This window comes from Littorina saxatilis, linkage group LG2 (genome assembly GCF_037325665.1).
Source record: "Littorina saxatilis isolate snail1 linkage group LG2, US_GU_Lsax_2.0, whole genome shotgun sequence".
NCBI classification, from domain to species: Eukaryota; Metazoa; Mollusca; class Gastropoda; order Littorinimorpha; family Littorinidae; genus Littorina; species Littorina saxatilis.
In genome coordinates, this window is record NC_090246.1 from 68,407,543 (window position 1) to 68,433,615 (window position 26,073).

Consider the following 26,073-nt stretch of genomic DNA (forward strand, 5'->3'; position numbering starts at 1 on the left):
ATCAAATAAAGTTCGCGTTTTGTACAGTTTAACTTGAATGATTTGTACCTATCGCTGCACTGGTCGAAGGAAAGTGAAAATCACCTTGAAGGACCTCAGCGAGTGTAAAGTGTAAATTGTGACGCTCTAATATTATGTGCTCAAGTTACCCGGGCAATCTTCAGGGTATAAATTGATGCAAGCAGCTCCCCTCAAATTTCGTTCCCGCTCAGCTTTTTCTCAATGAGGCCTTGGCTTACTACTGCTACCAGCCAACGGCAACGGGTTTTCTGTACGGTCTAGAGTTCGATCCCCCAGCCTTTGTCACCTGGACAGGTGTTGAGGAAGAGAATGGAGAGAGGGAGATTGGTTCTAATGGTTGAGGTTTGAAGTGTCGCCGCTCTGCTGCTTTGCCTGGGAAAGAAGTTTCTACTGAAAAGCGAAGGGGTTCGTGCAGGGCAGGAGAGTGTAGCGGGCTCTGCAAATATTGGTGTTTAATTTTGACGGGTGCGTTGCAGAGAAGGTGCCAGTATTGTCTGAGTTATACCCTTTACGGTTATTTTGGTTGTTCACCGTCGCACTGAAGGTGTGAACGCGTGCCAACGACATTACGTTTATGACCTGCCGATTTTAGTTCTCAAGCGTGCCTGTGGCTTCATTTTCTGAGTGAAACCCGTGCAATTAAAATAAAAAGAATCATAATTTGAATTGTTGTTGTCATTGAAACAGACACTGACTCTGAGGTAAAGTGGTTCTGTGTGTGCGGGTAAGGAAAATATGTAGACGTATATGAAGGGAAATAACTTCTTTATTTGTTGGAATTTATTGTAGATGAAACAGACAGTTACTTAATATAAATATAATGACACATTATATACGGACTAGAAGATTATAGTAATTTATAACGAATAAGAATTAAAAATAAAAGCAAGAAAGAGAGGTGAGACATAACAAAATTAAAAAAAATAATCAAATAAAATGAAGTAAATAAAATAAAATGAAATAAAACACAAAATGAAATAAATCACATAAAAAAAGAAAAATAAATAAAAATGAAATAAAATGGAAATATGTACAATAAAATAACCAGACATGTTTATACTATGGATCAGTTCACCCGAGACTGCAATATGCAGTTAATCACATTAGGATAAAGCAATAAATCAGTCAGTCCAAATCATTCATGCACACCTTCCCACCCTAACCCCAGCCCCCGCAGGCCACAAACCCACAGGTAGCGAAACGCAACATCCTCATCATCCGATTGAGGTTTTTACCACCGCTTTTCGAATCAGTCTTTCGCAACAGTATCGTACCTTGACGAAAGGCAAGCCTGAGAGCAAAAACCAATAATTAACACATGCCTCCACCTGCAGCTCCGCCCCCAACCAGGCTCGACATGCTAAATAGAGAGAGAGAAAGAGAGAACGCAAGCAAGCACGGGTATATTACTGTACCGTAGGGCTTATAATCCAAACAAGCTCCGCTCACCTGTGTCCGTGAGAGTAAAAAGGTGCGTGTGTGTGCAGTCGACGTCTGATGGTCAGTTGGTTCGGGTCGTGGGTTTCATTCGCGATCTTTACCTGTCAGTGTGTCGAGCGCATTCAGATCAACATCCACAGTCTGTGCAACATTTTTTTGCAAGTAACAATTGCTTGTTGGTTTATTTGGTGTGGGTGTGGCTCACCTGTGCGCGTGTGCACTGTCGAAGGATTGTTGTGCAGAGTTCTGTTCAGTGTCGCAGGAAGGTTTTGTCTCTGAAAAGGTGAGCACGCTTATTTTGTTTTGGCAGGATTTAAAAAGACATATGAACTGATGTTTGATGTATAGCGGGTTAGAAGATACAGTTCAACTTCTAAAAATAAGAATGGTCTGCATACTTCGGTTCTCTCTGTTCTAACAATTAAATACAATTAAAGTTTGAAACTAGTAGTGTTCATTGCGAAAATCAAAAGCATGCAAAGAAACAGCGGTCCTGTGATTATTTGTCTTCCAATAGGTTTGTCATTTTTTTTCGTTTGACAGAACAGCGACTATATATGAGGTACATAGCTGTTTTGTGTGTGAGAATTTGTGTATATCATTTGCGAATCTTCATTAAGAAAATAGCCTGGTACTGTTTGCATTCTCACCCTTAAAACTCCTTGTCGGTGAGCAAATAGAAGAGTATTCAATATTTATATTATACCAATATTTCTCAGTAAAAGACAACATAAAAACAGCATGAATATGAGTTTAGAGCTTTTAGCGAAGGGCGAGTCTCAGAGGATGCCAGTGCCACTGTGACCCACCCTCGACAGCAGTTTAATTAACTTTCATTGGAGTCCAGCGATGACTAATGAGCAGGCCAGGACAGAGAGCCCCAGGTGGTCCACAGGCCAGACAGCAGTGGTCTAGGACATCTGAGTCTCTCGCTCAGTGCTCATGACAGCCACACACACACAATTCAGAAACGGACACAAAAAGCGCCGATAACATCGAAGGGGCTTTCCATATTTCCCATATCTGAAAATGACATCTGTCCTGTCACTGGCACACTGACAGACGGCAGCTAACCGGTTCCTGACAACTTCCAGAAATCTCTTTCTTCTCTAACCGATAACCATCAGCGGGCTGGTTACCCAACAGGACTAAGACCCATCATCGCGGGGATATAGGTGAGCTTCCGGAAAGAGGAGTAGAACGACAGGAGGTCTTATGCGGAACAAAGTCGACTCATCGGTAATTTTCCGCTTGGTTCTTCCCTTGTCACAATAGCTCGCTGATTTTGTCCGATGGAAGCGATCCGTGCTTTTCTTTCTGAGACCTGTCGTCACCTTGTGGTTGACATGATTTTCTTGACATTCTCCATTTTCTATTCTTCGCTTTTCTTGACATTTGCCACCTTCTATTCTTTGCCTTTCTTCTTGCTTTTCTTTTTCTGTACTGAAAGACCGTGACGAAAATAACACCTTCGCTTCTAGCTGGGCGAGATGAGAGGGAAATTATGAGTCTCCTTTTAAAACTGGGCCAATTTTGACACGAAGGGAAAGAAAGAGAGAGAAGAGAGTACTCATGAGTCTTTCTTCGTGTCCACTGGGCACAGTGAATGAAAGACTCCAGGGGGACATTGGACACAAAAGAGTGACAAATGATGACGTATGCCCTGGACGACACTGCGATCGGCGTAAGCGCTGGACCGATTGCATCTGTGGTTTAGCTCAATTTGACAGTATCAGACACGCAGTGGATTACCACGTAGTAGGTCGGGTATACTATTCTGGCTTGAACGCATGCTGAAACTGAGTCGAGAATGTCGCTCTGGTGAAAAGAGGTTAGTACCATAACTAGAAAGTAGAGAGTCAAAATACAACTAAATACAATATCTATTTTGTAGGCTAACTATATAGAAGATAGAGGACTTTCAGTTAATCGTTTGTTTACTTTGTAAGCCTTGACAGTTCGCATAGGATTGGAAGTTCTTAATGACTATTGGAATACCAGTTATACTTTTTCACCTAATTGTTTAATAAGAGTAGAGAGTACGATTTTTTTTAAATTTTGATTTTAATTTTATTTGATAAATAGCCGCTTATGTATTAGGGATCTGTTATGATCTCTATATTTTCACGAAACAGTATTCAAAGGACCAACTGTGCTTTTCTTTCCATTTGACAAAACATGACTGAAAGCAAAATTAACGCAAATCTTTGGTAGTTCTCTTTAAACTGTGACAATATTGCATGCAAGCAGACTAACAGTCAGTCACAAAAGTCCGGCAAGTGAGCTAGCTGGCTGTGGACACTTTGGTGTCAACCCTCAACTTTGAGTGGAAAGCCCTTGTAACAAGTGGACACGAGTAGACTGTGTCATTTGGAGTGAGTTGTACAGGATATATATGTAAGAAGCAGGCAGCTCTCATCGTGTCATTGTTCGTTCCTTCCTTGCTTGAGGTGCAGTGTTAGTGTATCGTGAACATTATGTTTTGCTGAATTTCGATACAGTGCAGGGTATTATAGTTGCTGTTATTGGTAGTTTGTGTTGTGCTGGAAGGTATGTGTCTCTCTATTTATTTGTTTATTTGTTTTGTTCTCTTCTTTGCTTGTAGGGTATTGCTCTTTAAGTTGTGACAGTTTCCTGGTTGTCGACAGTTCAGAGAAAAGTTATTATTGATTTGTGTGCTGGAAGCTTTAATTCATTAATTGTGTTTGTTTGTTAGTTTGTAGTAACCTTGTTAACCCTTGTCTGGTTTTTTTGGTACTGAATTATTCATTTTCATTATTTTGTTCTGCACAAATCGACAGTGTCTCAACCAGAAGTGATGGTTTTATATTACACGTCCATTGTTTTGGCAAGTGCTTCATATAAATAATATTTATGAAATTCAAGACTTTGGACGAATGTCGTTCACAGCATAGCGCAATACTTTATGTTCTGCTTAAATACAGATTGTACAGATTGTGTTCCAAGTTATCTGCTATGTCTATGATAAAGCAGACCATACCCACTTGGGTTTCCCCCATCATTTTTTGTTCTGGTATTCTCTTTATTCATGACTACGATAAATCATTACTTCCAGCTCGGAGAAAAAGGCATTGGGCTTTCTTATCAGTGTCTTAACGGTCTCAGCTGAGTATACGCATGCAGTAATCGGCCTCAGTCAAAGTCACGTGTATTGTTTATCTGTCTTTCGGGACTTACGTCTTCTCATCGTGTCCGTTGCTATTCATTTGCACTCCACGACCTTGGTAACAGAACAATTGCTCGTTTATGAACTCGTGTCTAAGTAGTGTCTTTATGAACTCTATAATCTAAGTCATGACGTATTATACACTGGCATTTGATTGTAATCTCAGTGTAGGTTGTCGGCACCCATACTTGGATGTATTAGAGGGCGGGGGTGTAGCTCAGTCGGTAGCGCGCTGGATTTGTATCCAGTTGGCCGCTGTCAGCGTGAGTTCGTCCCCACGTTCGGCGAGAGATTTATTTCTCAGAGTCAACTTTGTGTGCAGACTCTCCTCGGTGTCCGAACACCCCCGTGTGTACACGCAAGCACAAGACCAAGTGCACACGAAAAAGATCCTGTAATCCATGTCAGAGTTCGGTGGGTTATAGAAACACGAAAATACCCAGCATGCTTCCTCCGAAAACGGCGTATGGCTGCCTAAATGGCGGGGTAAAAAACGGTCATACACGTAAAATTCCACTCGTGCAAAAAAACCGAGTGTACGTGGGAGTTTCAGCCCACGAACGCAGAAGAAGAAGATTGGATGTATTAACTGCATGAGTAATGCGTTCTATTTGTGATTAGGTCTGGATGTATAGCAAGGGACAGTGATTTGACAAACACATTCTCACGACTCGATCTGGGGATTAGATTAGCGAGAGTCCGTTAGGGCGAGATTTCTGTTGGAAACAGCGTGGCGTCGGGGCAAACTGTCGTCTGCCATAAAACATCGGCGTGTCCAATCGGATTTCCCGTTACAGCCACGATCTTTCAAAATGGCCGCCGATCGCCTTGCGCTGTGTTCGAGCTTTGGTGTTTTTATTTTCTCTCTTTCTTTGTAGATTTTTTGTTATCAGTTTCTGAATTTTGTTTTTCCTTTGTGTTTTCTTTCTTTTCTTTTTTCCGTTTTTATATTTAGTTAAGTTTTGACTAAATATTTTAACATCGAGGTGGAATCGAAACGAGGGTCGTGGTGTATGTGCGTGTGTGCGTGTGTGTGTGTGTGCGTGTGTGTGTGTAGAGCTATTCAGACTAAACTACTGGACCGATCTTTATGAAATTTGACATGAGAGTTCCTGGGTATTAAATCCCCGAACGTTTTTTTCATTTTTTTGATAAATGTCTTTGATGACGTCATATCCGGCTTTTCGTGAAAGTTGAGGCGGCACTGTCACGCCCTCATTTTTCAACCAAATTGGTTGAAATTTTGGTCAAGTACTCTTCGACGAAGCCCGGGGTTCGGTATTGCATTTCAGCTTGGTGGCTTAAAAATTAATTGATGACTTTGGTCATTAAAAATCTGAAAATTGTAAAAAAAAATAAAAATTTATAAAACGATCCAAATTTACGTTTATCTTATTCTCCATCATTTGCTGATTCCAAAAACATATAAATATGTTATATTCGGATTAAAAACAAGCTCTGAAAATTAAATATATAAAAATTATTATCAAAATTAAATTGTATAAATCAATTTAAAAACACTTTCATCTTATTCCTTGTCGGTTCCTGATTCCAAAAACATATAGATATGATATGTTTGGATTAAAAACACGCTCAGAAAGTTAAAACAAAGAGAGGCACAGAAAAGCGTGCTATCCTTCTTAGCGCAACTACTACCCCGCTCTTCTTGTCAATTTCACTGCCTTTGCCATGAGCGGTGGACTGACGATGCTACGAGTATACGGTCTTGCTGAAAAATGGCAGTTACTTGACTAAATATTGTATTTTCGCCTTACGCGACTTGTTTTCTTATTATTTATTTCTTCCTTGTTTTTCTTTCTTTCTGTTTTTCTTTCGGTCTTTTTTTTTTTCTTTTTTTTTCTTTCTGTTTAAAATTTGTTTCCAACCTCTCGCTTGAAACAAGGATCTATATTCTGATGTATTTCTATGCTTGAAGCAAAAAGAAACATAACAGATAACCAAAATTCTCAAGTAAAAAAAACAAGAACAAAAAAAACACAACACTGATAGACATAATAAATTATTAATGTAGTCAGTTTACTGGTCAAATTTCTGTCAACTTGTTTTGCAGGACCTTTCCTATAAAGAAAATGCATAGAAACCAAGTTGCTGACTCTTTTGAGTCATACTGCAATATTACATAACTGGCTCAGGTAACAATAACAACAACTCCATGCCGCTACTGCAATATTACATAACTGGCTCAGGTAACAATAACAACAACTCCATGCCGCCTATTTGCTATATATTCTTTTGTAAAGGGCCCAGAGCCATAGGTTAGGCACTTAAACATGTCCAGTTATTATTATATGTTATTTTTTTTTCTTCTCACGTGTGTGGAGTTGGAGTGTTTTAACGTTGTTAATAATTACAAAGCTTCTTTAGAAAGTTATGAATGCATAGGTTAAAACATTATAGACATTCTTCAAATGATTAATTTTATTTTAATGGTTGTGGCGGTGCTTATGATGATGATGATGATGATGATGATGATGATGATGATGATGATGATGATGATGATGATGATGATGATGATGTTTTACTGACATTTCGCGTCGATGTACACTTTAAAGACATGTTCCCAAATCACATTGTTGTTGACCCTAATCATTAAAGTGCAGGAAATACCGCTTGCATGATAAGGCATACCTCACCATCTGGCTCCCACTCCCCGAACATGTTCTATCCACTACCCCTCCCCCCCCCCCCCCACTTCCTCTTCCCTCAGTTTTAAAGGGGTTTATCCCAACTGATTTTAATATGCGCTGCAATAAAACAAACTCAAAAGAGATTTTGACAGGAAAAGGCAAAAGAGGAAACGGAAGACACAATACGTTATATATTAAATAACAACGGCAGTGTAAAACAATTAAAATCGAATTTTTACTTTAGCCGAACACATTTTGACAAACTTGATCCCAGAAGGGAAAAAGGCAAATACATAATTAAACAAATAAATAAATATATTAACAAATAAATAAATGAATAAATAAATACAATAAAAGAATAAATGTATTACTGTTGAACCCGATGAGAAAAAATCCCAGATAAAAACAACAACCGAATGCTGCTTAAAAAGAAAATGGGGGCAGAAGATTGAACCGGAGGAGGAGGAGGAGGAGGAGAGGAATGGGGGAAAAAAACGTAGGATGGGGGTGAGGATGGGGGGTTCTTTTTTGTATGAACAATCCTGAGAGTAACTATGCAGGGTGCTTTTAGCACAGCTTTGCGGAAAAGACAGCGATTGAGACGTTTCCCTGGTCTCCCTGTCAGACGAGAAAAAACTCGTTTTGTTCACCCGTGCAATGCACAAAGAGGCAGCAGAGAACAAATCTTTTTCCGAGGTAAACAACAAATCGAGTGAGACTAGAGAGAACGGAGGGGGGGGGGGGGGAGCTTAGTGATTACTAGGGTGTAGAAGCACGCAGACGAGCACTCCTTTTTCTTCGTTTTTTTCTTTCTTTTCTTTTCCATCCGACAATGTAGTTTCTTCCTCACTTTTCAGTTGGTTCAGTCCCTCCCCCCTCCTCCCCCCACTTCTCAACCTCTCTCTCAGTCTCCCCTTCACCCTTTCACCCCTCCTCGCCTTTTTTCTCCCCTCCCGTGAATACTGCCAGGTATTGATTCAGCGTTTTGAGCGCGACAAGGACTCGTACAACGTAGAAAATGTCTTTTAATGAGCGGGGGCCCTCTTGTAGAGCACTAGGACTCCCCCCGTTTGCTCCCACAACGGGCCGCTAATGCCGCCCGACCTGTTCCCGACAATTTAGTCCCTCAGCAAATAAACATGTTCCGATGGCACACAGCCGGGTTTCAGATGTCTATCTCTATTTTCAGGAGCCCGCCTGAAAGGATTCGTCAAGCGAGGCAAACGAGGGGGGCGGAGCCTACAGCCGAGCAGCGAGAGCAGGAGAGCGCGCGAGGCACGGCTAATTAGGCGGCTCTCATTGGATGAGTGACAGCTGACGTCACGGCCTGGGCCGGTAATGAGCGGAGTAGGGCGGTAAGAGTGGCGGCGACTGGCGAGAGGAGAATCAGAGAGAGAGGGAGAGGGAGAGAGAGAAAGAGCGCGCGAGGCGAGCAGCGAGCAACAACATCGAGGCAGTGCCACGAGGGTTTCCCTTGTGCTGTGCCCCATCCACTGACAGACTCCGCCTGCTGCGTTCCTCGGGCAGACAAAAAACAACCAACTTCAAAAAGAACATTGGCCCGTCAGGATCGGCAGTGAACAACTTTCGCTATCTGTGCAAACGGAACGGCTTTACACCTGATTCGCTGCTTTCTGTCTGCACACACAACTTTGCTTAGCTGACACTGTGATGTGATCTTTGAAATTAGTGTGGAGTTACTTACGCTGCTGTTGTTCACCTGTGAAAGAAACTGTGTTCGTTAGTCGTGGACGTGTCGATGAATTATTGAGTTTTGGGATCAAACAAAGAACTGTTCACCCATTCTGGACTACTACTACTGAGTGTGTGGCAGGAACTGTGAAAAGAACCCCTCGTATGCAGGACTAAGCAGGGCCAGTATTTAGAAACCCTGCTTTGTGTGCTCAGCGATGAAAAACAAGACTGGTGAAAGGCGATGCGATATATATCGAGGTGAGCTAATCCTGTGGAAAAGTAGCCACTAAGCCGCTTACTGGTACCCACTGACTAGAGCCCAGCGGGTCACAATCGTAGGCGAGAGAGTGAAAGAGAGATCAGGAGAGGAAGAGAGAGAGTACCAGTTCTGTGGACCCGCCTCTACTGCTAAGCCTCATTGGGCTCGGGACTCACCCAAGCGACGCAGGGAATGAGGAACTGTGAGTCATAGCACGGACGACACTGCGTTCATTTCGAGCATCATGGCTGACCTGCAAGGGATGACCTAGCTGGGTAAGACTTTGTGGACTGTTGTGGTGAGTCAGTTTTGAAGAACACGACTCACTCCCCACTGTCCAAGGAAAAAGTTTGGTCTGGAACGTTGTTCTTGACCAGCACGCTGGACTGGGTCTTTCGCGTGAGTGATCGGCTTAGCACGGCCAGCTTTACACACCAGGGAGCTAACCAGTGCCAGTTGGGGAGGGCGCTTGTTACGTCGCGCTGCCCTCGTTCTTGGCTTACTTACCTCACTCGACTCTAGATTTTCCTGTTAGTTTTTGACACAGCTTTGGCTGCTGTTACGAAGAAGACTGTTCCGCCATGGAATGTTGTGATGCGGACGCTTCTGTGATGCCTGTTGTGTGTTTTTGTGACTGTGGTCGCAAAGCTTCACGGCCAGCGCAGCGTTCTCATCGCTGCAACAGTGTGTTCAGGGTACGGAACCTTCCTCTTACATCCACAACGACGATGCTGCTGTTGCTGTTATTGACACTGAGCAGCGTGGTGCAGGGCGAGGAACAGGCACGACGCTGCGAGGAGATCACCATCCCTATGTGCAAAGGCATCGGCTACAACTACACCTACGTGCCCAACGAGTTTAACCACGAGTCTCAGAACGAAGCCGGGCTGGTGGTGCACCAGTTCTGGCATCTTGTGAAGATTCAGTGCTCCCCAGACCTCAAGATCTTTCTCTGCAGCATGTACGCCCCGATCTGCATCCACAACTACAAGAAGCCTTTACCCGTGTGCAGGCCAGTGTGCGAGAGGGCGAAGGCTGGTTGCGCGCCTCTCATGCGGCGCTACGGCTTTGCCTGGCCCGAGCAGATGAACTGCGACAAGCTGCCCAAGAAGTCCACTCCGGAGGAGCTGTGCATGCACCGCAACACCACGGGGGCAGGGGAGGGCGGAGGCGGCGGAGCTGGAGTTGACCGTGGTGGTCTGGGTGGCGGCGGAGGCGTGCTGAGCCCTGAGGACCCCAATGTCCCCAGACCTAACCACGGCGTGCAGCCTCTGCCTGACGACGGCATCCTCACCAAATCCACGGAGCGAGACTGCCGCTGCCAGTGCCACTCGCCCCTCGTCACGGTGTACAAGGACGCCAGTAGTTACTACAACAAGATCTCCACGGGCGGCATCCCCAACTGCGCCGTCAACTGCTACAGCCCGTACTTCACGGACAACGAGCGCACGTTCGCCACGTTCTGGATCGGGCTGTGGTCTATCCTGTGCTGCATCTCCACCTTCATGACCGTGTCCACCTTCTTCGTGGACATGCAGCGCTTCAAGTACCCCGAGCGGCCCATCATCTTCCTGTCGGCCTGCTACTTCATGGTGTCCATCGGGTACATTATCCGCCTCATCGTGGGCCACGAGGGGGTGGCGTGTCAGGCCGGCATGGTGCGCTACGAGACCACGGGGCCCGCGGTGTGCACGGTGGTCTTCCTGCTCATCTACTTCTTCGGCATGGCGTCGTCCATCTGGTGGGTGATCCTGTCCTTCACCTGGTTCCTGGCGGCGGGCTTGAAGTGGGGGCAGGAGGCCATCGCGTCGTACTCGCAATACTTCCACCTGGCCGCCTGGCTCATCCCCTCCGTCAAGTCCATCGCCGTGCTGGCGATGTCCTCCGTGGACGGCGACCCCATCGCCGGCATCTGCTTCGTGGGCAACCAGAGCTTGGAGAACCTGCGGGGCTTCGTGCTGGCGCCGCTCTTCGTCTACCTCATCATCGGCACCTCTTTCCTGCTGGCTGGCTTCGTCAGCCTCTTCCGGATCCGCAGCGTCATCAAGCAGCAGGGTCGCGGCAAGACAGACAAGCTGGAGAGGCTGATGATCCGGATCGGGGTGTTCTCCGTGCTCTACACCGTGCCGGCCACCATCGTCATCGCCTGCTACTTCTACGAGCAGCATCTGCGCGAGAGGTGGGAGCGCACGCGCACTTGCCCGTGCAGTGACGAGCGCGCGGCGCCCGACTACTCGGTGTTCATGCTCAAGTACTTTATGTGCCTGGTCGTGGGCATCACCTCGGGCTTCTGGATATGGACGGGCAAGACGCTGGACTCGTGGCGCAAGCTCTTCAACGGCACGCTGTGTCACAAACACTCCTACTCCCATCCCAACCGCAGCATGACCAAGTACTCCAACGCCAGCTACCAGCCCACCAAGCCTCAGCCCCTCAGCCACGTCTGACTAGATCAGCCTCACAGCTGTCCCGAGGAGGACGACCTCAGTGACACGCTTACGTAGCTACGACGTCAGGGTGACGTCACTCTCCACGCACGTGCAGACAGACATATGACGAACGTTAGTCACCACGTGCAGGCATGGCAAAAAGATGTTAGTCACCAGGGCCAGATATGACTAAGGAGTGTGAATAGTGATGTCATAATGTGGGGCACTTGCTCAGAATGTTCAAAGACACTGCGAACACGATAGTGTTCATAATGTTACTGAAACTTTTAACAGTGAAGAATCTTTAGTGGTGATGTGTCTTCAGAAAAAAAGTAACCTGTGCATAGTTGTTTTACAAAAAAAAGATCGAAAATCTGATTGAGGTGAAAGTGGTACTGATACTGTTACGACAAGCGTGACGTGATGTGGTGTTTGTTTTGATTAACAGTGAAGTTTCACTTTATTTTTGATCAAAATCAAATGCTGTGTGTGAAAAAAAGACAGTCAACGTCATTTACAAGTGACAAAGCAGTAACGTCATAACAACGATTGTGCAACCAAATGTGTTTGGTGCCTCTGTGTAAATGTAAAGTGTTACATGAACCTTCTACTGCCAAGAACTTATGCCTGAGAGGACGCAGTGGTTATGTTTTCGAAGAAACTGCCGTTCTGTGCCAGCTTTGAACAGACGACGATGAAAAAAGTGTGCGTGTATATGTGTGACTGTGAGAGTTTGTTGCTGAATCAGTTTATTATAACTGTTGAAAGTACAGTTTTTAGTTCGGGAAGAAATAAGACTACGTGAATGAAAACAACTGAATCTGACTTGTGTCTGTGAAGAATTCTCTCTCATTTTCAGCAATGCTGACACTGCCCAAACGTTGCCATCTTTTCTCCTCCGTTTCTGTTATCTTTTGATCGAAAACACATAATACAAGGACAAGAAAGTTACCGAAAAATGGCAATGTTATGAAACATAGTCATGGTCTTATATACATCATTTCGTTTTTATTGTGTTATAAAACGCATGAAGAATTGTGAAGACAAAATTGGGATATTACAGTTAAAAACTATTTTATGTGGAAATGCAGTTCATTGTGTTCGTTGAAATAATTGTTCAGTTTTGTTGTGTTTCTTTCTTTTGCATTTCGTAATTAGAATAACTTTGGTAACTGTGTTTTGCAAGAGTTGCGATAGAAAGTTTATAATACTGCATTGTGAATGGCCTAGATATGTGAGTGCGTAATGTGTGTGTGTGTGTGTGTGTGTGTGGAAAAGAGAGAGAGAGAGAAAAGAGAGAGAGAGGAGAGAGAGAGAGAGAGAGAGAGAGAGAGAGAGAGAGAGAGAGAGAGAGACGAACCATTAAGTATGAGTATGTTACAGTGTGATGTAGATATATGCATAAGCTGTGTTTGTGTTATTTGTACATAGTCTGTACACAGAATTATACGCTCGAAACTGTTTTTTACCTACTGAAACAATCATGAGTCATGACAAAAACTGTGGATATTATGGTGCATTATTAGAAACTCAGTGACCAGTCTTATGTGATTTTAAAACAACATGTCTTAGCCTTGATTCGACCTTATGAACAATTTAGGGTTTTAATTCTAGTGCACTCTTCAGTCGATTCTACCTGCCGATACATTTTTTTCTTGCGACTCATATTGTTGCAAAGCTTTTAATATAATTGTAAAACTGATGGACTTAATGGTGGATATTCGGGTGATCATTTGTTAGTATCTTTCTTTGTGTATAGTATTGTTTTTCTAAACAATTTTAAACTACAAAAAACGAGCATACTTTTCAATTAGGCATGGATTTTCTTATCATGTCAACTTCTTGTAATTCTGGCCGGAATAAAGAAAAAGAGTTATGCAAGAGTTTAAGCTCTACAAAGTTTACAACATCGGATCAAGAAGGGCTTTCTGTTGTCACAATTACACAAAAGAAATGTGTTCGAAAGAAAAGAAGATGACGACAATGAGTGACAACAACAACAGACTCTGTCAATTCTTTGTGTTGCTCGTGCCTGCTTGACACGCAATGGCGGATGACGCCAGTGGTACAGAACAATCGTATGCGTGATGCAGTTTGAGTCATCCCTTCGCTGTGCATGCACTTGTCAGCACCAAGATGGCTTGTAGCCCCTGCTATCGTTATGCGATAATCACTCTGTTGACTCTTTCTCTTCACACCCAGAAATTATTGAATCGTTTTCTCTTTGGGTCTGCTTCCCGTGGAGGCCTTTGCGGAAAGTCGCGAACCACCCTCCACAATGCTCGGCATTATCCTGGTCAATATTGGGGTATCCTAATAGCGGAGAATATTTTCAATTTCCAGCGCGGATTATCTGTAAGATTTCCGAGTTATTTTAGATGGAACATATGGGATTTTAGACTACCCGTTTCCTGACAGTCAGTCGGTGAGTCATTAACCCTGAGAATCATTTGCTGATCGTGATTCATTCTGATTCTGGTCGAAGATAAGACTTTCGGTTTTATGGACATTCAGACAAAGCTCTGTGGTTTTAATGAAACGCGTTATATGGCTAGACAGGCTGATAGAAAGAAATCAGGGTTCGTTTTTAGTATGAAGTGTGAGAAAGCAGGTTTGAGAAAAGTCATGTCCATTAGAAGATGAAAACCAATACGATTGTTCTGTTACCTAATGTGCATGTATAAAGGGGTGATACTATTTGCATGAAGAATAGGGTTACATATGTTCTGTATTGTAAATCGCGGCTACAAGTATGGTCCTTCTGCCAGTGTGTCAGAAAAGTAAGCCTACAGCTGCAGGGTCTCACATCCATGAGAGGTAGCATAGGACAAATGTCCTGGCCAATGTAAAAGTGATAGGACATTTGTCCTGAACAAAAACAAATCAATAGGACATTTTTTTCCCGTAACAAAACGTAAATATGATTAAACTTGACTAGTTTCTTGGCACGAGGGTAAAAGAACAAAAATACTTTTCTTGGCAAAAAGTGAGCAGCTTTGACTGCCACAGCTGCCCCCTTTTCTTGTTTTGTCAGCTGTCGGGTTTCAACTATCTCCTTGTCTCTCTGGAGAGATGGCACAAGCACACTAACAGCATGGTCTTTGGTTTCTTGATGATCGGTAAGGGCCGATTTGCGAACGGTTGGAACAGCAAAACATAAGTTTCCTCTCTGGGTCATGCGACATCCACGGGAATGATGTCGCCCAGCTTGACTGAGACGAAGTTACGCGTGGGGGTGAGGGAGGGGGTAGTGTCTTTCTTCGGCTCCGATGTTTGACTATCGCGATCGACATTCTCACCTGGGCGATCGGGCTCTAACTGCTCTGGGGCTGGAGGAAGCTCAGTTTCCGTGCTACTGACAGATGATGAGGGAAGGGACTTGAAGTGTAATTTCTTCTGTCCCTTTTCTGGGATCGCGGTTTTCGTTTGTTATTTTCGGGGAAAGCGCGAAGGGAGGCAACTCTCAACTGGCTTCGAGCATTCCGAGTTGCGAGCCTTGGAAACTCTTTGGTACTAGAGGCACAAAGTGTCTAATTTCGTCTGCTACACATCGCTTCGCAATACATCGATAACATAGCATTCAAACTACTGTAAATTAAGAAGTACTGACGATGTCCGGATCAAATGATAGAATAATCGGACATTGACCACTTTGTGACAAAAACAATAGGACATTTGTCCTCCTGCATGAAAAATGTATAGGACATTTGGAAAAAATATCCTCATATGTCCGATGTCCTACGTGGATGTGAGGCCCTGCAGCTGTTGAGAACATGTTTTTGTCATCGATAATTGAACTGTTGTACCGAGCAAGCCACACAAAGTTACAATGGCTTTTTGTTGAATTCCAAAATTTGCCATGCTCTTTTGCATCCAGTATCGACTCAAACCCTCCCAGTTCATACAGATTATTTGGTAGACCTTCCTTTCCTCTATCGACTGAAGAGCTCTCACGCTGTAATGGCGGGAGAGAGAAATGAATGGGAAAGGGAGATTGCTCGACGCTGTAGGCAGATCTGAACGCACGGCCATACTTTTAGCCCGACATTATACATTCTCAGCGTTGAAATTGTACTAGAGGTTAAGGTCAGATGCGTACAGCATACGGGTTTGTATTTGTGTTTGTTTATTTATGTTCTGCGAAGAATATAATATGAATGCACTAAAACTTTGTAGAAACATGACACTGTGTTCTGGTTTTTCTGTCTGTGCTGTTCGACTCATTATTGTGTTCGCCCTCGGGCTATGTTCCTCGGCGGGCGAAGCTCCTTTCAAAACCAACACAAAAGCGTGCCGAGGAAAAATCGAAAAAGCTTCAGCGACTTAACTTCTGTATTCAGACTCCCAGTTGAATGTTGCTTTTTGCGGAGTTCACTGGCAGTTTGGGCATCTGTTAACCCAGTTTAGACCTCAAAACAAACGCTAAACCTCCGGTTACGACATCTGGACACACATTTTTGGCCCCTATTTTATGAGGGAGAGAACGCAAAGCAAGGGGATTACATCAAATCTGACATCTGCTGAGCATTTTCTTTAAAGGATCGGGCATTTAATATTTTGCTGACGCCGATCACGACACTGTAGCTCACACAGTATCATGTAAATCTGTTTGATGTTCCAGGATATTAAATTCAAGCTAACGTGCAAGACTGAATAACGGTTTTCTAAATAGCTTGGATTAAACATTTAATTCTGTTGAATTTTTGCACAAAGCTGTGGTAAAATGTAAAATAAAGCACTATTCCTTGTCTCCCGAAAATAATGTCTAATAGTGAATGAAGAAATTATCTCTAATGAATGAAGATGCTTTGTAATGAAGCTAATCTGTTTTGGCAATCTTAAATTCTTAATTTCTTTTTGATAACTTTTGAGACAAAACTACATGTACGCCGGAAGAGGTGTGCACATGTTGATTACGTATTTGGAAAATAAATACTAATACATGTATGGTGAACTGAACGACAACATTTCAGCTAAAAAAAAGTTTGCTTTAATAAAAATTTACCTCGTTTGACTCGACTCCATGCAGGAATACAACTTGGATTTAATTTAAAATCAATCAATCCATGCTCTCATTTAGACTGGATTGTTTAACTCTTCGGGCGAGGCTGATAGCAAGTTTAGCATTCATGTCTCTACCTTTTATCTAACTCCAATATGGAGCTAATAAGTGTGTGTGTGTGTGTGTTTAGATTTATGAAACGTTCATATTGAGTGGAATAAGACATCCGCCATCGAGTATTTATTGCAGTACACGCAGTCATTCAAATAATCTTTTATTTTTCATCTGTGTCTATTCCCCTTTATGACATAAAAAAAAACTAGGTCCAAATGAATCATCTTCAATAAGGAAGCCCACCTTTACATTAATGGTTTTTCATTCAACTAAAAGCATCCCATTTAACTGTTCTTCCTAGGAGATAAACCTTTTATTAAAGTCAATACACAAGAGAAATTAATGCCAAGCACAAGATTCAAGGTACGAGAAATATTTGCCTTTTCGGATCAGCAACGTCGGGTAGCAACCAATACGAACGTCTCGTGTATTTTGTTTAGGTTGACGCAGGGGAACGCATACTAATGAAGAATCAACATAATTATATATGAAAACCTTGCCTTTTTTTAGGGTCAACGCAGAGGAAGGCATACTACAGAAGGAACGACGTTTAAAAACCTCGATGTTTGGGGGGTCGACAACACATCAGAACCCACTCACAGAATCAACGGATGATATGAACATGTTAGTTTTCTTGTATCAACAAATAGAAGAATCAACGTATGAAAAACTAGTTTTTTGTTAGGATCAACGTAGGGGGAACTCGAAGCACCATACACAATAATAATAAAACCATCAACACTAAAATCAGCGTTTACAATTTTTCATTTTTGTTACGGTCAACACAATGGAACACAAACTGCACAAAAAAATAACGATTGAACACCTTGTTTGTTATGGTCAACGCAGGAGGAACATACACACAAGCATAATCAACCTATGGGAAGAAAAGAAAAGAAAACACTCAACAAAGTTGCTACTTTTTGAACTTCAACACAGAAGAACACACACTACAGATGAAACAACGCGTGTTGATAACAAAAACTGTAACACAAAAAATTAAGGTCAACGCAAGAAGAACATACAGGCAGAGAGGGGCCAGCAGTGTCTTGGTGTAAAAAGTCACAGGGGAGGCTTTTCAAGGTGCAAAGCAGTGAGGCGGGCTTGTTTGGGATGGCCGGCTTGACAGATCAAACACCGCTATTCAGCAGCTGCAAAGAGCCCCTCTTGTCCCAACACCTCAAAGCACACACACATTAGGCGCTGGGAAAACAGAACGGGGACATACTTATTATTTACCTCTCGCCTCCGTCCGACATCTAGGAAAACACGTCTTGCTTGCGAGGGGTCGGGGGCCAAGGGGGGTATAGACAATGAGACCGAACGTCGTTTTTGTAGATGTTGGTTATGCGACACACATTCTTTTCCAAGCTAGCACACACACACACGTTCTCGCATATGCGCACGTACAAACCATTCTACGTGTTGAAACGGCGAAAAAAGTTTTTCAGTGACGGCGAAAGTACGTTGTGGTTGACTCTTCCAGCGAAGAACTTGAATGTTTTAGTGTGTTTGGTATTTTACTGCTGGCATTTGAGAGACATGGGGTGATATAGGAGCTGTTAACCCTGTAATACGCTGGCAGGTGTGTGCGTGTGTGTGTGTGTGTGTGCGTGTGTGTGTGCGTGTATGTGCGTGTGTGTGTGTGTGTGTGTGTGTGTGTGTGTGTGCTTTGTGCGTGTGTTTACTGAAATATCAGACCTCATTTAGGAACCAACTATGAAAAAATTCGTGTTCATAACTTCAAACTGTATGAACGCTGCAGTGAAGAGAACATGTTCACTCACTATTTGTTTCCGTTAATATCTTTAATGAGTTTGAAAGACAAAAAGGACGACTGCATGAGATTTTAGTCATTTTGTGCGGAAGCCTCTTTGCCTTTGGATCCAGTTTTTTAGTTTTAGCCATTAGAAAAAAACATGGAGTAGTCATGGAACCTGCAGAAAGACACACGTACACGTCGTATTTCACTCGAATATGCTCCATAAGCATGTCAATAGATTTTTTTTTAATCAATGTCAAAGTGAATCTGGACACGCATGCCTGCGGTGCGAAGTCTCGATTTGGTTCTTCTGAGCGGCTTGTGGGCAAAGAAGTAATTTAAAACATCTGGTTCTGTTAAGCTGAGGTTTTCGAACTTGTGTCAAAAATGATGCATCCCAAAGGTCGAAGATACAATTTTTTGAACGATTTCATACAGTTTATTGTCCGTCGTTTTTTTTCTCACCCTTACCCTTTTTGTGATAAACAGTGCAATATACAATGACGGACATTAACACCGGTGTTATATGATTCATATAGATGAATGTTAAAACCAAAAAGCACAACTTGAAAAAGGGGACATTATTTTATAAACATTGTATACCAGGATGCGTTTCTTAAAACTGCAGCTGTGACATTGTTCGCCTTCTGTGCAATCTTGATTGGAAACATTGCAGTTTGCAAAAAATAAAATAAAATAAAATACAAAAAATAAAAATATAAACAGCAGCGAAACCAGGGCATCATTATCATGTTACCAGAAAATGAAGTGCAAACTGATGTTTACCGAAATGCAAAACACGATGTTTTGAAAGTGTGACGAGTGGACATTTATTTGCAGACACGGAGCGTGTTTGTTTTGAAGCAAAACAGCTAAACGACTGCAGAGCCTAAAACTTAACGGTTACGCACTCCCGCGTGAAAATACTGCGCAAATCTGTCACCCGTGTGTGAAAATCACTTATTGATAATCTACACAATTGTGGAGCACGTTATGAAAGGAGGGGCACGCAGAGTCTACATGGCGCGGTGAATGCTAGTCAAACAAATGGAAACCTCTCTCTCTTTCTGTCTTCTCTGACTCTGTGTGTGTGTGTGTATATGTGTGTGTGTGTGTGTGTGTGTGTGTGTGTGTGTGTGTGTGTGTGTGTGTGTGTGTGTGTGTGTGTGTGTGTGTGTGTATGTGTGTTTGTTTGTGCCTGTCTTTTTGTCTCTCTCCCTGTGTGTGCAGGTGTGTGTGTGTGTGTGTGTGTGTGTGTGTGTGTGTGCCATGCAGGCTGAAACATTTATTACAAGCATGAAGCTACACTAACGTACCAAAGAACCCCCCCCACACACACAAACACACGCACACACACGCACGAACACACACACACAAACACACACACACACACACACACACACACACACACACACACACACACACACACCACCCCCCTACGCCATCCACCACTTCGGTCTCCGGCCGGGCATACACCCAAAAAGAGCATTGACAGTGCTAACCATCCCATGCATACTCCTGCACACAGCATCTTCTACTCTACTATTACCCCAAAATGCACCCCACATAATACCAACTAAGCAGTTCACAACCACAAACTCTGCACTGGACATCGCATCATTGATCGTTCGTTACACGAGTAGCACGCGCATTGCTGACATGCCTTGGAGTTACGTGTGGAAACACTAATGCCTATCTTCTGCATGACCGCTCCCTCAGTGCTTACGCATGACGTGTGCTACCTGGCAGTTATCAGATTATGCCACACGCTAGATGTGTGCTGCCAATTACATGTATACTTCGAGCAGGATGGTTAGCACTGTCAATGCTCTTTTTGGGTGTATGCCGGAGACTTGCTTTGTGTAGTGGTTCAGAGACTGCATTATTTTGTCTGGAATCCAACACGTTAGGAATTTACCAATAAAACAGACTAACGTACATACACGCACGCATTTACGCACGTGGACAAGCCAAGAAAGAAAGAAACAGACCGACAGATAGACTGACAGGCGCACGCTCACACACACACACACACACACAAACACACACACACACACACACACACACATATATATATATATATACACACACACACACACACACACACACACGTGCGCAAGCACACACCCTGAGCGACTTAGGTCTTGCATAATTATAAACTTCAATGAACTGACATATACATTAGGAAGTCAGCTACGCACAAGGATCCATTTTCAAAAGTTAGTCCCATTATTCCAGCGTCGCGGACGACGCTGGTATCTGCGGTCGGGAAGACTTTCCACGAATTTGCCACAGGGCGCCGCCATGTTTTCTGTGCTCGACTGCGAGCAGACCACAGGCACATTACACCCAAAATTCTTGTAGGCATACACAGACGCAACATAGCATATACAGACAATAACACCCACAACACTTCAACTGCATATGAAAGGAATAAAAATAAATCCGCAAATCAGTCGCGCACAATACACCAGTTAGAAAAACAAGGAGTACCAAAGCGGCGTGCAGAAACTAAACTGACTCGGAGACTGAGAAGAAACATTTATCACACGATGTGGATAGCAAACATTAAAATAAAACAGATAAGTCAAGCAAAAAATAAACACAAATATCGAAAACACAATAAACAAAGGTAAAGAAAACAAAAAGAGATGCTTGCCGACAGTCAGTGTGTGTGTGCGTGGTTTGCCGTGTGCGTCAGCGGGGTGTGTGTGTGTGTGTGTGTGTGTGTGTGTGTGTGTGTGTGTGTGTGTGTGTGTGTGTGTGTGTGCGTGCGCGTGCATGCGTGCGTAGGCTACGTTCTTGCGTGTGTGCGTTCGAATGAGAAAGAAGAGAGAGAGAGGATTGAACAATGAGGTCACGTTCTCTGTCACATGAATACATATACACACACTGAAGGCTACTTCGGACACGAACACTTGCCAACAACTGTGGTTGGACATGCTTTTGAAATGTAATATTTTTTCGACATGATTTCTGGACATACGAATCCCGCTGTGTTGCCTACTGATGTTGCGAATGATGAAGGTTTTGAGTTGACTGACCTTGAGGAGGGATTGCATCAGGCGTTTATCGTCTCAAATTATATCCTTGCTACTTTTCAGGAGTCAACTATTGCCATTCATGGTAACTTGGATAGTCAATGTTTTTATTTGTTTGATTCCCATCAAAGAAACAGAAATGGTAACCATTCTTCAAATGGCGCTGCAGTTTTGATGTCATCAAGTTAATTCCTTTGCAGAATTGATTGATTTTCTCAAAAGCCATTATCAATGTGTTTATCAATTAACACCTGTTCATTTCTGTCCAACTGCAATGCAAACTCAATGTGGAGGAAACAAGGATTCATTACAAACAAGTCATCCCTGTACATCAACAGATTTATGTACCTCAATCAATACTGCTAGTATGAGTGACAGGAATCTAAAAGAAAAAAACAACCAAACGCAAATGTACTACTACTTCTACGACTCGTTTGAATGTAAAACAGAAATGTAACACTATCTGTGACAATGACGGTTCTACGACTCGTTTGAAGGACAGTATAGATCGAACCTTAACCCACAACTACGACAATTTGTGTCAGACTTTTTTGAACAAAAAATATGCCTCTGTTCAACAGTAACCAAAACATGGAAGATGTTTTTGAAACTTTACAGAAATGTAACACTAGCCTATCTGTGACAATGTTGCTTTTGAATTGAACCCACATTTGTTGAACAGGAGAGAATGTTCCTGTTCAACAGTGCCCAAAACACTGAATCTGACGTTTTTGAATCTTTTCTGTCATCTAACTGAATCTGACGTTTTTGAATCTTTTCTGTCATCTAACCCAATTGCTCATGACTTCATCGATCTTGAACATGCCTACTTTTCAAAGAAAGACAGACAAAAGCGAAATCTGCATGTTAGCCATCTGCCTGAAATGGTCAATGCACTTTTGTAAAATTGTCACAGCTGTTATGCACTTTTGTGAAATGGTCAGTGCTGTTGTGCACTTATGCAAAACTTGGTGCTGTGCTGTTAACATTTGAACAAAATGCATTTTGTTCAAATGTTTAGTGCAACTTGCTACTATATAATCGCTGTATGCGCTTTGTGGTAATAATGCACTGTTGTGAAAAGTTTGCGCTAAATGTTGGCACTATGCATCATTGTTGGAGCACCCTCCTGTAGATGCACCATGCTGAAAAATGTACTTATGAATCAAGCATTGACTGAAATAAACAATTTATATATCCAGCACAACATGCAATTCATTAACTTTTGACCCTAACCTTTAACACTTCCCAAAATAAATCTTTGGTGGACATTGCATCGACGCTGTTCATTTTGAATGAACATTTTTCTTGTACAATTTGAAACGTGAATGATAATGCAAGCATGGACATTTTTAGCGATGACAACGAAGACGAAAGGCAGACAAACAAAATCACGTTGATCTCAGGCAGCAGTATATAATAATGTCCAAGCAGCGGCATTTCGGCTGCTGAGCTATTATGGGTTACGATTGTTAGATTTCAAGCGATGCCAGAACTTTGCGAAACTCACTAAAAATCAGAACAATACCAAGCTATTTATCTCATCCCCTCCCCTTCCCTACCCCCACACTCACGTGTTCAGGAACATCTTACAAACTTATGATTAACGAATGTACCCAAACAAACCAGGTTACGAGTGATGAACATTACCACGTGAGTTTCCTAATGGCCACTGCGTCAGCCTTTCAGTAATGACAATTCTATACACTGCCTGACTCGGTTCCTGACTCGGTTCTATAATACATCTCTCACTTTTAACGTGACAAAGTTTCCTCCACAAAGTTTGCCATTACTCTTAGAATGTGTAAATACCCCGGCCCCACCCCACCCTCACTTTTTCTCTTCATACTTTCTTTCGTATTTTTTTCCAGCAAGCAAAATAATGAGAGGCGCAAAATGTGTGTGAGGGTTTGATCTCTGACCACAGTACAGCAAAACCGGGGGGGGGGGCAAAAGGTCGTAGCGACACGGGCTTGCCAGAGCCCACTAATGAGGGCTTTACATGGTTTCCCTGCTGAGCCTCACAACTCACAAAGAGCTAGTCCCTGGGTCTCTCTCTGTTCCATACAGTCCTGAGACTACCGCTGACAATCCCTGAACCAGATTAATAAGGTTCGAGTAACTGACATCTTTTTGCGGCAGTCCGAGGAAGGTAAAGGGGTTGTGCGTTTTTACTCAGGAATGAGCATGTTTAGTTATAAAACTGAGGCGCCTCAGTCGTGACAGTTTTTGAGCTAAACTTCACTGGTGGGTATACTATGCACATTTAGGTTTGCACGATATAATCGATACGTATTCCATAATTATATCGATTCGAACTTGTATCTATACGGGTTGCAGGAACTCAATATATCAAGAGCACAAATGCAGAACAGCTTTATTTGTTTTTGTTCTTGTTCTTTCTCTCCTTGTTCCTGTTCTTTTTCTTGTTCTGTTTGCTCTTCTTGTTGTTGTTGTTGTCCTTGTTGTTGTTGTTGTTGTTGTTGTTGTTGTTGTTGTTCTTCTTCTTCTTCTTCTTCTTCTTCTTCTTCGCCGTTCTTGGGCTGCAACTCCCACGTACACTGGTGAACGGCACAGAACAGAACTGAACGGTATTTTCGTTCTCTCAGCGCCGTGCAAAACACACAGAGAGACTGAGAACAGAACAGAACAGAACAGAACTGAACGGTATCTTCGTTCTCGCAGTACCGTGCGTGCAAAACACACCGTCGGCTCAAAGGGGCCGAATGTATGATCAAAAGGTTTCGGGTGCGTGAATGAAAGAGGTAGAGTATGTTGTACAGGAGGAAAACAGCTAGTTATTTCTTCCGGGGAGTGTCTAACATGGGAAGAGGTAGGGACAAAATAATGAAACAGTGGGGTGGATATATCGTGATTCACCTACATGTAGTTAAGAAAGCTGAGGAGTCGAAGGCCAGGTACATTTGGTCAGATTATTTGCCATCCGCTCAGTCGTTCTAAACAAACAAACAAACAAGCAAGAAATCAATAATTCAAACAAATAATTGATAATTATTAAACAAATAAATAAACGAACAAACAAGCTTACTCACCCACCCACTCACTCGCTCACTTTCTCACTATCTCACTCATATAATTATGACAGCGATATTATAAGCTGAAAGCCAAAAAAGTAATAAAACAAACGTCAGATTCATAACAAATGACAAGGAAGGAAAAAGGAAAGAACGAAAGAAAGACAGAAGGAAAAAACAAAGAAGACAACAAAACGCAAACAATAGAAACAGAGCAGAAAAGAAAGAATGGAAGAGAGAATGATGGGAGGAGTTCGTCAAAAGGGTATCTCAGCCTGTAATTCCGCACTTGGGACGATCAGCAGTTCTCAACAAAAACGCAACATCATGCCTCGGGCGTTATTGATGAAATGCCACAGCTCTCTTTTTTTGTCCTTCCCGCATAGTTTTCAGAAGAAGACTCAAATACGACTACCTTTGTTATTGTATTTTCATTAGAGTCTATGACACTTAATCAATTCGTGGCACGTGTATCCGTGACAGGTAGCTTGCTAACATGTCAATCAGCCATACAACGGTATCATCACAATTGTTTCTTATATATTGTTTTGAAACGGAACACCCTGGTTCGTCGACTGATACGTGGTAAACATTGACAAAGGCGATAGTAGTCATTTGTGCAAATTAGATGCATTTCTGGATATCAGTTACTTTAGCGTAGCAGCAATTACCAATTAATACATTTTTATATACATATATGTATCGATTGAACACTGGATTTCCCACCGGCACGGTTGGCCTAGTGGTAAGGCGTCCGCCCCGTGATCGGGAGGTCGTGGGTTCGACTTTAAAATTGGCAATCTAGTGGCTGCTCCGCCTGGCGTCTGGCATTATGGGGTTAGTGCTAGGACTGGTTGGTCCGGTGTCAGAATAATGTGACTGGGTGAGACATGAAGCCTGTGCTGCGACCTCTGTCTTGTGTGTGGCGCACGTTAAATGTCAAAGCAGCACCGCCCTGACATGGCCCTTCGTGGTCGGCTGGGCGTTAAGCAAGCAAACAAACTGGATTTCCCTTCTTTGTGACGTCAGAGGCCGACAAAACTTCATATTTAGGCGGCCAGCCGAGACTACAAAATAGTGCATGTTTGTGTGCGTTCAATCATAACAACTAAAAATAATTCTAACCAGAATCTATCGATACATAAATGTTATTTGTGGTTTTTTTTTTACCAAAATATGACACTTTACACATATCTCGACAGTCATTGTTCACCTCGACCGCTAGCGCTGTCTCGGGGGAACACTGACTGTCTCGATCTGTGTAACATGTCATATTTTGGTCAAAAATACAAATAACGTATAATGTCAGTCTTACTGTAAACGTCATCCATGTCACCATTCAAAAGAAATCTTTAAGACCACCATTTTGAGAGAGAGAGAAGAGACCGACAAGGTTGCAAGTACGTTATAGACAAACAAAACTGACAGAAATGTAGACGA

At 42.8% G+C, this 26,073-nt stretch overlaps 1 protein-coding gene across 5 annotated transcripts in view; it reads left to right on the forward strand.

Annotated features, from left to right (window-relative positions):
* Positions 1-13,629, forward strand: part of LOC138959586 (frizzled-5-like) — a 122,840-nt gene extending 109,211 nt beyond the window's left edge. For 4 of the 5 annotated variants that reach the window (XM_070331127.1, XM_070331128.1, XM_070331129.1 and 1 more), the window contains one exon: positions 8,486-13,629. In XM_070331127.1, the coding sequence (XP_070187228.1) occupies positions 9,832-11,697 (1,866 nt within the window). In that variant the 5' untranslated portion in view covers positions 8,486-9,831 and the 3' untranslated portion in view covers positions 11,698-13,629. Of the gene's footprint in view, positions 1-1,417; positions 1,745-8,485 lie in introns of those variants that run through there. The other variant, XM_070331131.1, reaches the window with a different exon arrangement.
* The last annotated feature ends 12,444 nt before the right edge of the window (positions 13,630-26,073 follow it).